The sequence below is a fragment of the Pelodiscus sinensis genome, chromosome 2, assembly GCF_049634645.1.
Source record: "Pelodiscus sinensis isolate JC-2024 chromosome 2, ASM4963464v1, whole genome shotgun sequence".
NCBI lineage: Eukaryota > Metazoa > Chordata > Testudines > Trionychidae > Pelodiscus > Pelodiscus sinensis.
In genome coordinates this window covers 78988801-79004543 of record NC_134712.1, presented here as the reverse complement: position 1 = coordinate 79004543, position 15743 = coordinate 78988801, and the positions used below count along the sequence as shown (strand labels likewise).

The 15743-nt window shown below is 47.4% G+C and overlaps 1 protein-coding gene across 9 annotated transcripts in view; it reads left to right on the top strand.

Moving 5' to 3' along the window:
• GREB1L (GREB1 like retinoic acid receptor coactivator) overlaps positions 1-15743 on the top strand; it is a 226631-nt gene that overhangs the window by 197194 nt on the left and 13694 nt on the right. For 7 of the 9 annotated variants that reach the window (XM_075920899.1, XM_075920898.1, XM_075920892.1 and 4 more), the window contains 8 exons: positions 345-500; positions 693-832; positions 2474-2635; positions 2947-3154; positions 10209-10374; positions 11357-11584; positions 13866-14007; positions 15199-15399. In XM_075920899.1, the coding sequence (XP_075777014.1) occupies positions 345-500; positions 693-832; positions 2474-2635; positions 2947-3154; positions 10209-10374; positions 11357-11584; positions 13866-14007; positions 15199-15399 (1403 nt within the window). The remainder of the gene's footprint in view (positions 1-344; positions 501-692; positions 833-2473; positions 2636-2946; positions 3155-10208; positions 10375-11356; positions 11585-13865; positions 14008-15198; positions 15400-15743) is intronic. The other 2 variants (XM_075920897.1, XM_075920900.1) reach the window with 1 other exon arrangement.

Genomic DNA, 15743 nt, shown 5'->3' with positions numbered 1-15743 from the left:
CATGCACACTGCACGTACACACCTAATTGGAATGGACATGAGCAACTCATCTCGAAGAATCACAATTACAAGGTAAGTAACCGTTCTTTCATACTTTGGACCTTCTTTTTCATTAGCCGTAGGCCCTTCATAATCTTAATCCAGTCCTGTTCACTCTTGCTTCGTTTCCAAAGAATTTTTTTAAATGGTTTAATGAGAGTTAATATTTCAGTTTTGGTTTGCATGTTTGACACAAAAATGTCTTTTATTTTTGAATCCCTGTTCAATGACACAAACAAACAACTGTCAAAGAAACACGTTTCACAGGTCCACTCCCATTGCTTACACAAAATGTATCGTTCCAGGTTCAGCAGAAAGTAGTGAGATCACCCAGTCTAGCAATGATCACTGGCCTGACATTGAGATCTTCAGTAAAATAACTTTTGACCTGACTGTGCATGATCCCAAGTATGGTTCTGTGAGTCCAGTGTACACAGAACAACTGTCAAGGGTAAAACAAGGTCAGTAAAAGTTCTTTCAGTTTTCCAGCTTAGAATGAGAGATTTTGTTGGTTTGACTGGGCATAATGCTCAGGAAAGACCTAATCTACAAAATGTGCTCAGTTTTTCTTCAAAGTGGTTTCAGAATTACATTTTATCTGCATGTTTCTTGGCTGTCTTAAAATGCATGTCATTTATCTTCTTTGTACACAGAAGCAAACAAAGAAACCAAAGCTGAGGAGCCCAGAAAGAGAGAGACGGTGTCCATGATGTTGACCAAATATTCAGCTTACAATACGTTTCACCACTGTGAGCAGTGCCACCAATACATGGATATTAATCCTGTACCACAGGTTGGTGTCACAGTGATGGGACTAGCTGCACCTTTAATAATCCCTCTCTGGTCTTTCTAAGTGCGCCCCCACAGGTATTGAACTTTGGACCATCACCTATCCTAGGATAGGATCATGTGATTCTCTCAGTTTCAGACCAGCACCTGTGATCAACTGAGGTTATGGAAGAGATTTGTCTGGGCTTTGCACTTAAAGTCCTTCCATTTGAGAAGAATACAGCAATGAATAGGGGGACCAAATAGCCTTTTCAACACAAAATATTGTTTGTTTGTAGCAATAGGAATAAAGCATAAGAGAAGAAACATTATGAATACAACAAAAGGTTTGCATGTATGTCTAGCTTGCCTATACCATGCCACCTGCTGTGTGCCTACAGTCAGAGCAGCTGTATGCTCACTCAGATATTTCCTTGTGCAAATAATATTCATGTACTGGAATACCAGTTTGTGCATGCCCGATTTGCACGTATAGTTGTGATGATTGCACACACAAAACTAGGCACACAATAAAGAGAAGTCATTCAGCTAGTTTCACTTTGGCCCTGATTCAGCAACACACTAAGCATGGGCTTATGTCTCACTGAAATCTGTGAGACTTAACCTGTGCTTTAATGCTTAATCATATGCATACAGTTAAGCACATACTTAAATGAATAAATGTTCAAGTGCTTTGTTGTATAATTGGCAAGAGACAGTGAAACACTTAACAGAGATTTTAAAATGAACAGTGAGAAGGATATTAACTCATGCTGATGATCACCATATTGTTGTAAAAGCTCTCAGTAACAGTTTAAGAAAGAGTTAAAGCCATTAATTGCTAAACAGCAATGGAAATGGAAGAAGATCACCAAGGTTTTTCTGCAAAAAGTGCTTTTAGGTTTACTACTTTGCTTTTCAGACAGCTTGTAGGCAAACTGATGTTCATAATTTCCAGTTAATTTCAAGGTAGGAAGGACTGAATTGACTGTGTGGAATAAGTGGATCTGTTGTGCATAAATTATGTGTTCTGTGGGGGGTATTTACAGTCCAACATTATTGTGATTTTTCTGAAGCGTTGTCATATTGTGAAACTGATGGTAATTTAAAAGATAATGATTTATATACCTGTGTAATGTGGGTCCCAAAGGATTTCTGAAAGCTTGGCCTTTTAAATACGTTGTGATGGAAACCTGTTTTTGTAGGCCATATGTTTATAAGAAGTGGGTATAGGCCTCTGTCATTCATATTCTCTCTCTCATACATGTATATGTGTGTATTTTTTTTAATGTCCTGGGCAGAGTTTGATAGGTTAGTTTGTTTCCTGGCTAATTTTCCAGTGTTTTGTGTACATTTGTCAATAATTTCTAATGTTAAGCTTTACAGGAGCACAGTTGATTGGGCCATGTGGCTGGTGTAGGAAGATGATTATGTTATTAGACTCACAATTAGTGCCCAATTAGTTCTGCTGGATAAGGAGAAAATATGACTATAACAAAGACACTTTCAGTTTCCAAAGGAAAATATATTTGCCATTCATTTCTAGCTGCTTCCAACATTTCAAAATGCAATTAAAATTGCCATGCCCCATGTTTCTGTTGATGCGTGGCCTCCATATCTGATTTAGCATGTTGACTGTTTTCTCCCGCTGTTCTCTTGAATACAGATGACTGACTCCACCCTGCATGCATTTACATTCTCCTCCTCAATGTTAGGAGAAGAGATTCAGCTTCATTTTATAATACCCAAGTCCAAGGAGAGCCACTTTGTCTTCAGCAAGCAGGGAAAGCACCTGGAAAGCATGCGTCTCCCTCTTGTGTCGGACAAGGTGGGTGCGCGCCTCTTACATCTTCCTTCTGGCTGCCTACCATGAATCTAGTTGGCTTGCCTGAAAAAGAAATTCCCCCTTTGTCTAATGTCTTCCCATGACCTGTGCATTGGACTGTCCTTAGATTGTGAGCTTCTTGGGGCAAGGATCATTCCTTCTTGACTATCTCAACTAGCATGTCATAGATGCTGCAGTTAATAATAAAAATAATTGTTACTTGGGATATTCTGTTCTTTCTGCTGGAATGGGTCAATCGGTTGACATACTAGTCTTTCTAGAGCGAGTTAAATATTTCCTCTTTGATCTTTCAGCAGAATTTGAATATGGTAAAGAGTCCTATCTTCACTCCTTCAAGCGGCCGCCATGAGCATGGCCTCTTGAACCTTTATCATGCTATGGAAGGCATCAGTCACCTTCACCTCCTAGTGGTCAAGGAGTATGAAATGCCGCTCTACCGTAAATACTGGCCCAACCACATCATGCTGGTCCTGCCGGGCATGTTTAACAATGCTGGAGTTGGTAAGTGGCACTGGCAATGTATTACAATGAAATCAGGGGGTTTTAAACTTGTTTTACGATATGGCCTACACCTGGATAGAGAACTCAGTGCCTGCCCTTCTTGTCATGATCACAGAAAACATAACTACAGCAGTTGCATGCATGTGATTGTTTAGAAAGAGATATTAGAGAAATATTTAATATATTTTTAACTCCCTTTAATGCAATATTTGTTTTCTCCTTTTTGAACTTAGTTAATCAAACTATCTGCTTCTGCTCTTCATTTCTTCCATGGCCAATCAGACTTTTCTGTTTCCTCTCTTCTTTTGCATCTTGCACGGGCTTCTGTCCTCCGTGGTCCCTTTCTCAACATAACTCTTTATATTTTTTCCTGTGGCCTGTTTTTTTTTATTGCCCTTGCATGTTTCTCTGCTGCTCAGTCATCTTCCCTCCATACTCCACAGACCCAGTCTCATTTAGTCATTCTTATCCTGACCGCAACTCCTGGTCCACCAGTGATTGTTTCCTGTTAATCCATAGTTTTTGAAAAGATCAAGTTTGAGAATTGCAAGGGATGGGACTATTTAACAAGATGAAACTGCCACTGTAGGTTCAGGAAGGTAAATTGAACTTGAACTTTAGGTCCAGCCCTGTTGGAGGTTGAACTCTTCCCGTAAAGGATTGAGTTCCTCCAACTCACATGAGATGACGCTAATAGGTGGCTGGGGGAGGCTACCCTCTCTTCCCCCCAAAAGGCTGGCCATGCAGGTGGTAAACTGCTAGAGATGTGATGCCTTCCCTTGGAGGCCTGCCAGCCTGCTGCCTTGGGAGCACCGGAAGTGAAGCTCCCTAGAAGGGAGGGAGAGGACAATAGCCCCATCCCCACTCCGCCTCGTCCCCTGAAGCCTGCCCACCACTCTCTCCTCTGACATGGAGAGGAGCAATTGGTGGGTGAGCATCAGGGCGAGAGGTACAGAGGAAAATGCCAGGCGGGATGGCCTTGGGCAGTAGAGGGTCATTCATGGATGCCAAGCCGGGGGGGCCTTTAGGGGGAAGAAGTGCAGAGCCATGGGTGCCAGGTGGGGCTGAGGGGCTTTGGGGAGAGAGGCCCAGAGGTGTAAGCACTGGGCAGGGGAAGAGATGGAGAGGATGTGGATGGGGGACATAGAGGAGGGAACAAAGCAGGGGGTGGGAAGAAGTGGCTGCTCCTCCCCCTCTCCCCACTTCTACGGTGTTTCTGGAGCGTGGTGTGTAACCCTCCCCAAATGGTCAGTACTCTGCCTATACTCTTTCTTGGTTCAAATTGCTCTTAAAATGCCCTATGTTTCTTTGCGCCCACACAAAGTGGTTGTGAAATAAACAGAAAAATCAGCAACCCTAACTCATCCTCACTGCATTTTCTAACTTCTCTGTATCTGACTCTTACATGTTCCCTATCCCAAAGGGGGTATAATCTTTCTTTTTGTAGATTGGGCAATGCCAAACACGCTGGCACTAATCAATAATATTTGAAGATGCCCGCTGAGAGTATGTCTAGACTACAGTTTTGTCAGAAAAACAGCCATTTTTTCTGACAAAACTCGTGTAACGTCCACACTGCAAGCACGTTCTTTCGATAGTAAATCGAAAGAACAGAGGAGTTTCTGCACAATTGTTACTTCTCTTTCTACAAGGAAGAAGCCTTTTTGTGAAAGAGCTCTTTTGGAAAAAGGCTTGTGTGGAAGGGGAGGAGGGCTTTTTTTTTTTGTTGCAAGAAGAGGCCTCCAGGATAAAGCACAGGTGCCCTAGTGGCCACTCCATATCAACTAATCACATCTCTATAGTTCCTGTCTCCTGGCCCCTCTTAAAGCTGCAGGCACCCTGGACAAGCCTTGTGGCACGAAGCTGTCCAGAGAGCAGCACCTGACTGCGTGACTCTCCCTGCCACAGGCCAGGATACCGTTGGCCAAGCGTCAAGCCCCCTGCAACCCTCCTGGCCTTGCAAGGGAGCAACAGGTGGGGTCCCCAGACCCCCCTAGGTGGACGAAGAGGTGCACCCTGACGTGGTCTGGCCTGGAGATAAGAGTCCCTCCTCAAATTGTGGGGCGAGGAGAAGACTCTCCAAGATCCCCAGGCCAAAAGGTGGAATCCGGACATTTATACCCGGATGGCTGCGTCCCTGGCAGAGCAGGGACACCCAGCCTGGACCATGCATCAGGTCCGGAGCAAAGTCAAGGAGCTCCACCAGGGATATGTCCGTGCAACAGAGTGCAGCTCGCTCTCCATGGCAGGATGCCACACCTGCCCCTACTACCAGGAGCTGCACCACTTCCTGGGGGGTAGGGAAACATCTTCCCCACCTATCCTGGTGGACTCTGGGGTCAAGACCCCCATAGCTGTCTGGCCAGAGGTCACCCCGGAGGAGGAGCAGGAGGGCTAGGGCCAGCCAGAAGAGGAGGAGACCATCACCCTGTCCTGGGAGTTGGTGCAGGTCAGCCAGGATGTCTCCCAGGCCTCCTCGGATGCCTGAGAGGGATCTTCAGGTGAGTTGTCTCACACACAGGGCACGGGAGATGGGCGCACATGGAGTGGGGGGCGGGTGTCGCTTGGGCTGCACATCATGTTCCGATCCGTGCATGTGCAGCGTGAGTGTGTGGCATATGGACACATCAGGCAGCCCTGAACACGCCTGGGATCCTGCTGCCAGGCTCAGAGGAGGCCCCACACGTCCTTCCCCTGGGGGAGGGGCGCACCCGGCTGAAAGCAGGCTAGCCACAAGGGCACAGGCACGACCCCATGTGGACCAAGGAGTGCCACACACAGGCAGGCCTGTACGTGTGAAGCAGCAGCCACTCCCACAGACAGCCCAGTGTGCCGCAGGTGTGTGTGCAGGCCCCAGGGAGGACCAGGCTGCTCCCAGCTCCTCTGCCGCCCATGGGATCCCACTGTGGCCGGACACTTCCCTTGCCTGCCTGTCCATGGTGTGTGCGTGGGGGGGGAGTTACAGTATGGTCCTCTGGGCATGTTGGAGCCCCTGTGAGACAGAGCCTGCTATGCAGACCACACATGGCCTTGCACCTGAGACATCCCCCTCCTCTGGGCCATGGACTGTCGGTTGCTGCTCACAGAGGAGGGCACGGCCTCAGGGAATGTGTCTGCAGGGATGACTGACCGCCTCTCCCTCTCGTGTGTGCTCCACAGCCGGGACGGAAGGCCGAGTCACACCACCGCAGCCACCCGCCAGAGCTCGGGGGACATGCAGACGTGCCAGGGTGCAGGAGGACCTGATGCGCCAGCACATCAGCGTCCCGCACAACATCCGTCAGACCCTGGTGCACAGGGTCCATGCAAATGTAGAGTGGCGGGATCATGCCTGGGACCAGATGATGGAGCACTGCGACACCATGTGTGCCATCATATACCGCATGGCGGAACACCCGCCTGATGCTGCTGCTCCTGGCTTCCACCCTCCTGCCCCCGTCCTATGGCCATTGCCCATCCTCCTGCTCACCCTGCTATGCCTCTGATCCCACCCTTTGCCATGCCTCTGCTCCCTCCCCTAGAAATACCCATGCCCCCTCCCCAAGTGATGCCTATGGCCCCTCCTCCTGCCCCTCCCCCCGGCCACCTGGCCCCACACAACCCCAACGAGGTCCCTGCACCCAAGGTGGCACATCGAGCCACCTCACTCTCTCTCCCAGTCATGATTCCCCCCCCCCAGTTCAGAGCCCCCCTTCCCCTGCGCACCTTTTCTGAATGTTTAATAAAAAAAGACTGCTTTTGTTCTAAAACCAAACAGGCGTGTTTATTGGGAGGTCAGGGAAGGGGCAAAGGGAGAGGCTATGGGGGGGAAGGGATAGAGCAGCAAGACAGAGGCCCCTGTTGGGGAGTCCCTGGGGACAGTTACTGGGGTCCTTGAGAGAACCTCTCCCTCAGGGCCTCCTGGATGTGCACCCCCAACTGATGGGTCTGGCGGCTGTCCGGGGTTGCTCAAACACATGGACCTCGCTGATGGCATCTGCCCCCTCCCACCCTGGGAGGAAGGCCTCCCTCTTCCGCTCCACCATACTGTGGAGCACACGGCACGTCACCGCCACCTCGGGGATGTTGTGCTCCCCTACGTCCAGGTGGGTGAGGAGGCACCAGAAACATGCCTTGAGGCGCCAAAGGTGCACTCCACCGGGATCCTGGCTCAGTTCAGGTGGGTATTAAACAGGTTCCTGCTGGGATTCAGGTGGCTGGTGTAGGGTTTCATTAGCCAGGGCATTAGTTGGTATGTCGCATTCCCCACTATGCACAGTGGCATGTGCATGTTGCCAACCACGAAGTCCTGGGGTGAGAAAAAGGTTCCCACTTTCTGTAGAGGCTTGAGTTTCTGAACACTCGGGCATCGTGTGCCCTGCCCGACCACACCATAAAAAGGTCCATAAATTGTCCCCGGTGGCCCACTAGGGCCTGCAGGACAATCAAAAAGTAGCCCTTTCGATTAATGTACTGAGTCGCTCGACGGTCTGGTGCTTGGATGGGGATGGGTGTCCCGTCGATGGCTCCCCTGCAGTTGGGGAACCCCAGGACAGCAAATCTGGCCACAGTTGCATCTAGGTCTCCTAAATGGATGACTCTCTGCAGCAGCAGGGAGTTGATAGCCCTCACCACCTGCAGAAGGAGACAAACAAACAAACACACAAAACAGAGAATGAGAGAGGGGGTGCGTGAGCCCTTGGGAGGTGCCCGTCCCCCTCCCTTCCTCTGCCCCCCCCCCAAACACCACAGGGCCCACCTCCTAAGAGGCTGCTCCCCCCCCCAGCAGCAGGGCTGTGTGAGGGTGGGATGGCACAAACTTCTGGGGACAGGGCTTTCCCTCCACCCCCCCACAGTCCCCAGCTCCCCTTTCCCGAGGGGTCCCCCTCATTCAGCACTCTCCCCTCCCGCTGTGCAGGGACTGCAGCCCACGAGCTCCTTACCGGCATAAGCAAGGCCCCGACGGTGGACTTCCCCACCCCAAACTGGTTGCCCCCTGACTGGTAGCTGTCTGGGGTGGTGAGCTTCCAGAGGGCAATTGCAACCTGCTTTTGCAGGGGGATGGTGGGCCACAGGTGCGTGTCGTGTCTCCGCAAGGCAGGTGCGAGCCAGGCACAGAGCTCTAGAAAGGTGGCCTTGTTCATTCTAAAGTTCTGCAGCCACTGCTGGTCATCCCACTGCTCCAGGACCAGTTGGTCCCACCAGTCCAAACTGGTCTCCAGCTTCCAGAACTTTCTCTCAACAGCGGAGTGGAGCAGCCGCAGCCATGGAGAGGGTCCCCGGAAGGAGCTCGGGGTCCAGGTCATAAGAACGGCCGTACTGGGTCAGACCAGTATCCTGTCTACCGACAGTGGCCAACACCAGGTGCCCCAGAGAGGGTGGACCGAAGACAATGATCAAGCGATTTGTCTCCTGCCATCTCTCTCCAGCCTCTGACAAACAGAGGCCAAGGACACCATTTTATCCCCTGGCTAATAGCCTTTTATGGACCTAACCTCCATGAAATTATCTAGCTTCTCTTTAAACTCTGTTATAGTCCTAGCCTTCACAGCCTCCTCTGGCAAGGAGTTCCACAGGTTGACTACACGCTGTGTGAAGAAGAACTTTCTTTTATTAGTTTTAAACCTGCTACCCATTAATTTCATTTGGTGTCCTCTAGTTCTTCTATTATGGGAACTAATAAATAACTTTTCTTTATCGGCCCTCTCCACACCACTCATGATTTTATAGACCTCTATCATATTCCCCCTCAGTCTCTTCTTTTCTAAACTGAAAAGTCCCAGTCTCTTTAGCCTCTCCTCATATGGGACCTTTTCCAAACCCCTAATCATTTTAGTTGCCCTTTTCTGAACCCTTTCCAAGGCCAAAATATCTTTTTTGAGGTGAGGAGACCACATCTGTACACAGTATTCAAGATGTGGGCGTACCTTAGTTTTATACAGGGGCAGTAAGATATTCTGGGTCTTATTTTCTATCCCTTTCCTAATAATTCCTAGCATCCTATTTGCCTTTTTGACCGCCGCTGCACACTGTGTGGAAGTTTTCAGAGAACTGTCCACGATAACTCCAAGATCTCTTTCCTGATTTGTTGTAGCCAAATTAGCCCCCATCATACTGTACGTATAGTTGGGGTTATTTTTCCCGATGTGCATTACTTTACACTTATCCACATTAAATTTCATTTGCCATTTTGCTGCCCAATCACTGAGTTTGGTGAGATCTTCTTGGAGTCCCTCACAGTCTGCTTCTGTCTTGACTATCCTAAACAGTTTTGTATCCTCTGCAAACTTTACTACCTCACTGCTTACCCCTTTCTCCAGATCATTTATGAATAAGTTGATCAGGATTGGTCCCAGGACTGACCCTTGGGGGACACCACTAGTTACCCCTCTCATTAGGTCCTCCAGGAACAGGAAGGCAGCTGGCAGAAAGTGCTGCAAAAACTGCAGCTTGGCCATGTGGGGCCATCGCCTACCCAGGGATAGCTCCGGCTCCATAGTGCACACAAAAAAAGCTGTGGCATCCAAAAAAAGAACAGGGCAACCACAGCAGACACAGCTGAAGCTTTGCTGTCCCTCGAAGAGGTAGGCAAGCACACAGCAGGAACAGAGAAACAGCTTACCGGGGAGGGGGGTCCCTTTAAGCACGTGTCTCTGCAGGGCTCCAGCAACAGCACTTGAAAGCAACTGGTGACCTAAAGCCCTGTCTGAACTGGTTCCAGGTGGCCTTTTATGCGAGAGAGCCTCTAATCAGTCTGGCTGCTCTCTTTCGCAAAAGCGCATCGCTTTTTCAATGCACTTTTGTGTGTGGGCGTGCTCTTGCGCAAGAACTTTTTTGGAAGATCTCTTCTGATAAAAGATTCTTGCACAAGAAGCCTGCAGTCTAGATGTAGCCTTAGCCTCTCCTAGGTGGGCCTAGATTGGCAAATACATTTGAAAAAGTATGCGTGGTAAGATGTGCTTCTCACTGTGTGAGTTTCAAGGTGCTGTGCCCTTTCTTGTATTGAAAACAGAAGCTGCAGGAACGTTCTCATTAGAGACCTACAGAAATTGTTCTGTGTCATATGTCCTCCCAGGTGCTGCACGATTCCTTATTAAGGAACTTTCCTACCACAATCTAGAACTGGAGAGAAACCGCTTGGAAGAGCTAGGAGTCAAACGTCAATGTGTCTGGCCATTCATTGTTGTCATGGATGACTCTTGTGTCTTGTGGAACATTCACAGTGTCCAAGAACAGTCCAGGTAAGTTAGCTTCTCTCAAACAATGGAACAGCTAGAGATGGGTGCAAGCCAAAGACACAGACAATCCCAAACTTTTGCAGTATTCTGACCTGGATCCATGCTTTGTAGCCTGAGCCAATAGCACTTGGTGGGCATTAAAAAATTGGCTATTTAAAACAGTCTAAGCAGAATCTCCAAATCATATTCTGCTTATCACTCTGGGTACATCTACACTACAGTCAGAGATGGGACTGTAACTCAATTAGCTTTGGTTTAGCTAGGTCAGATAATAATAGCAGTGAAGCCACTGTAGCACAGGCTATACAGACCTGCCCAGGACTCTGGGCATGTACTTGAGAGGTTAATCCAGGCCGACACTGCTTCACTGCTATTGTTTGAGTTCCATATGGAAATGCTGCACTCACACCTCGGAGTGCATGGCAGACATGCCCTTAGTAACAATTCGAAGGCGCTAGTATTTCGGGCATGACATTTCAGATGAATAACACTATATAATTCTACATTTTATTTCCAATTATCTCACACTGGTTAGTGTTTTCTGTCCATCAGTTCATATTATGATTCATAGGCACCAACTTCCTCTCTACCCAGGTGGTACTCAAACCCCGTTCACCCCCACTCCATTCCTTCCTCCAAGCCTCCCCTCACCTCTTTCCATCCCTGCTCTGCCCCCACTCCACCCCTTCCCTCCCCTGAGCATGCCCCATTCCCACTCCTCTCCCTCCTTCTGCCTCTCTCTCTGTCTTATCAGTAATACTCCCCAGCCCTGGAAAGTCTCTGTGTTTGATTGAGGGGCAGAGGTGGGGATGATTGGCACTTACATTAGCCATTTGTAATAATGGGAATGTTTTGTATGTGAACATGAATATATAATTATATATTTGTACAGCACCTAGCACAACAAAGATCCTGATTTAAACATTACATCATAATATAGTGGCAGAGATTTAAAACATATGTGGTACATGATTACATTTCATAGCCAATCCATGGAGCCCGGAGGGACGAGTAAGAATGTGTCTTTGAAGAATGTTCTACAGCACATTGAAGCTACACCAAAAATTGTTCATTATGCAATACTGGGCATTCAGAAATGGAACAGCAAGTTGAATTCCAGGGGATCGCAACCTCCATTCTCCAGGTGCCACGTGCATGACTTCATCCTGCTCAACATAGACCTGACACAGAACGTGCAATATGATCTAAACAGGTGAGCAAAAATGATTTAACAAAGACCATAAAAAAAAAAAATCTCACTCCCAGCTAATAGCCAGGTTTCTTAGCCATAGTGAAAAAAGAGTGGTATTGTCATGGCTGGGAGGTCATAGCCAGAAGAGCCTATTTTAAAAAGCCATGGAATGATGTATGCAGTATTGTGGTAGGTCTGCAGTATTCAAACGAACTAAAATCAACTGTATGATTGGTTGAGTTACTTATGTCACATTCCTGTTACCTAGAAATGAGCATGGGCAGTGGGTGAACCTAAGACTGGGGGAGGCAACCCTCAGCCCCACCCCTTCTACCTGAGGCCCTTCAGGAGCTACCACCACAGGGGCAGGGCTCCAGCTTTTCCTTCCTCCACAAGCCACATCCCATCAAAGGGGCAAGTCTCCAGCCCCCACCCCCGAGCCTCCCCAGCCCCGGAGCATGGGGAGGGTAGGTGGCATGTGGCCCTTGCCTCATCATGTCTGAAGCCCATGGGCAGCCTGAGAACTACTCTGAAGCAGGGTGCAAGAGTATGGGTTGGGTCACGCTTGGCAGTTTGAAAAGGCAAAGCCTTCCCCTGCCTCTTATACCCATGGGAATGAGCTTTTCAAAGTGAGAGTTAGCCCACCCTTCTCTCTAAGAAACAGGAAGTGCATGCAGAGATAAGCATACGCAGCGAGCAAATGGATGTTTTGTGTGTGATTTTAAAAAAACCCTGTTGTATGTGTGATTTCAAGAGTAAAACTGCAAAAATCTAAAATAACTACACTACAAAGTTAATTCAAACTAACGGACATTAGTTCGAATTAACTTTGATAGGCGCTACACTAGCGCTCCACTAGTTCAAACTTAATTCGAACTAGTGGAGCGCTTAGTTCGAACTAGGTAAACCTCATTCCACGAGGACTAAGCCTAGTTAGAACTTGCTAGCCTAGTTAGAACTTGCTAGTTCAAATTAAGGGCTGTGTAGCCCCTTAATTCGAACTAGTGGGAGGCTAGTCCTCCCCAGCTTTCCCTGGTGGCCACTCTGGCCAACACCTGGGAAACTCTATTGCCCCCCTCCCGGCCCCAGACCCCTTAAAGGGGCACGGGCTGGCTACGGTGCCCGTGCCAGGTGCAAGCCTGCCAGCACCCAGCCAGCAGACCCTGCACCTGGCATGGCTCGAGCCAGCCACCCAATGCCCCCCAGCCCTCCCCCTCTTCCCGGGACGAGGCTGGCAGCTCCCGGGAGCTTGCCCAGGACCGCAAGAGGCGGGCACCCGCCTGGTCCAGTGCAGACATCGTGGACCTCGTCCACGACCTCCGCACTAGGCACAGGAAAGCGGCCGTCTAGAGCAGGAGAGCTGCCAGCCTGGCCACCCAGGAGCAGGTTTGCATGAAAATCAAGGTGGTCCACTGAGACCCCCAACCCTGAGCCCTGAGCTTAGAATGGCCGTACTGAGTCAGACCAAAGGTCCATCTAGCCCAGTAGCCTGTCTGCCGACAGCGGCCAACACTAAGGACCCTGGAGGGGATGGACCGAAGACAATGACCAAGTGATTTGTCTCATGCCATCCATCTCCAGCCTTCCACAAACAGAGGCCAGGGACACCATTTCTATCCCCTGGCTAATACCACTCCATGGACCCAACCTCCATGAATTGATCTCACTTCTCTTTAAACTCTGTTCTAGTTCTAGCCTTTACAGCCTCCTGCAGCAAGGAGTTCCACAGGTTGACTGTTTGCTTTGTGAAGAAGAACTTTCTGTTATTAGTTTGAAGCCTGCTACCCATTCCTTTCCTTTGGTGTCCTCTAGTCCTTCTATTATGGGAACTAATGAAGAACTTTTCTGTATGCACCCTCTCCACCCAAAAAAAGCAATTCACCTGGATATGTCTTATAGAAGGGATCCATTCTGAAATAGAGACAGACAGATCAATGCTGAACGATATCTAGCCAAAAGTTAAAAAAGAGTTTGCAGTCAGTCGATGGGGAGAAGAAGACGGCTATCCAAACTACATACTTTAAAAATAAGACTTTTCTTCTTATTAAAATCAGTCTGCAAGGGCCAGTAGCAAGTTGAATTTGAAGTGCTCTGTAGATGATTTGTGTAAGTGAATTTGCTTTTTTATAGCAAAGTAATTGGTGAAAGAGTCCAAGAGGTGGTGGGTGCATAGAGTTCTAGAATACATCACAGATTGTTTACACAAAGAATATAATTTATCATTTATTTCAAGGAATATAAACAGATCTGATGCTCTTTGCAGACACACAAACAATTTCGTGAATATGTGTTTAATATCTAGGTACTTCTGTGAAGATGTAGATTTTAACCTGAGAACAAACAGCAGTGGCCTACTCATCTGCCGCTTTAACAATTTCAGTCTCATGAAGAAACACATCCAGGTTGGAGGGCAAAAGGACTTTACCATTAAGCCAAAAATCATGGTGAGATTTGCATGTTTGAATCAAGAAAGCTATGGGCAGGAGACAGAATTGGTACTTGGCCATTGTTTCCATGAAAGTCAAAATTTGGATGTTTACTTAGTGTGTCAAAGAAAGTTTGTTCTGAGTTTGTAAAATGAAGCACAATGGCTGGACCCACTATGTACTATACTATCTCAATACAAGTAGTAATAAATATTTAACAGTTTCTCCATCTGGAGCATATATATGGTTGTGACTACTTTCTTCCACTATTTGATCTGAGGAAGTGGGTCTGGCCCACGAAAGCTCATCATCTAATAAACCATCTTGTTAGTCTTTAAAGTGCTACATTGTCCTGCATTTTGCTCCATCTGGAGCAGAAATCCTGGGACGGGAGTCTTTGATGTTACTGTCACGATACCACAACTCCTGCATTATAATGCAAATATCAAGACCATAGTGGGATTTGAAAGCTGATTTAAATAATGTCAGTTAATTCACAGATTTCTTTGGCAGAGTAAGGCTTGAATTAGGACATTTTCAAATCTAAATTCTAATCAGAAGGGGATTTTTTTTCTAAACTCAAATTTAAAGGTTTTCTAAATTCATGTAGGATGGATAAATGTATTAGTTGTATTCCAGTCTCTAGTCATTTGTGGCGATCTTCAGTCGCTGTTGTTAAGAACCGTTTTACAAAGGCTGTGATTGTTTTGTACTCTAGCAATCTTATTTTGGTCTGGGACACTGGAATTAACACTTCCCAGATTTTAATGCTTAGGGAGAATGGCTAATTATTCTTTGGGTATCAAACAGAGTTGGAATTGTAACTGTGTGCCATTCTGTAGATAAAGTCATTTGCCTGATGGGTCATAAGGGGAAAATTGAATCTCTTGAGATTGTTGGGAGAGGAGGGAGGCTGAGGGGCATTGTAGTAAATAGTGTTGTTTTTTAATTTAAACTATTTGTATTTTTATTTTCTGTCCTTTTGCACTGAGATATTTACAAATGCACTTAAATATCAGAGAACAAATAAAACCCAGTTTCTGCTATTTCCATGTGGCACCACTGGATTGCATGATCTGGGGGGTTTCATCTTATTTAGCAAACGGGGATTACAGTAACCTAGCCACAAAAAGATAAACTGTACATCCAGCCAAGATGCAGCCTACATCTTTGTGTTGGTTGAAAGAGGTTCCATAATTTTCATTGCAGGTATCGGAGAGCATGGCCCCAATACTGCCTCTTCAGTATGTCTGCGCCCCAGACAGTGAACACACATTGCTGGCAGCCCCAGCTCAGTTCCTTCTGGAGAAATTCCTTCAGCACGCAACATACAAACTCTTTCCAAAGGCCATCCATAACTTCAAGAATCCTGTGCTGGCCATTGACTGCTACCTGAACATTGGACCCAAGGTAGAAAATATTTCCAGGGGGGAATGGGATCTTCCACAAATACAAACTGCCACATTCCCTACTTTTCATTTTTCAAACCTTTCTTTTCGTATGATGATGTCTTAGAATCATCAGGGAGAGTATTGAACCCAGAACTTGAGTCTCTCTTACTCAAAGTAAAAGACTAATTCTGTAAGCATGGAAAGGAATAGAAGCAAGTCTCTTCTGCTGCCTGAACACTGGGAGCATGAGGCTGAAAGATATGTGCTGTGCTAATAGTTTCATAGAGTCCAAGGCCAAGATGGACCATTGTGATTATCCAATTTGACCTCCTGTGTAACACAGGCCATAGAACTTCCCTGAAA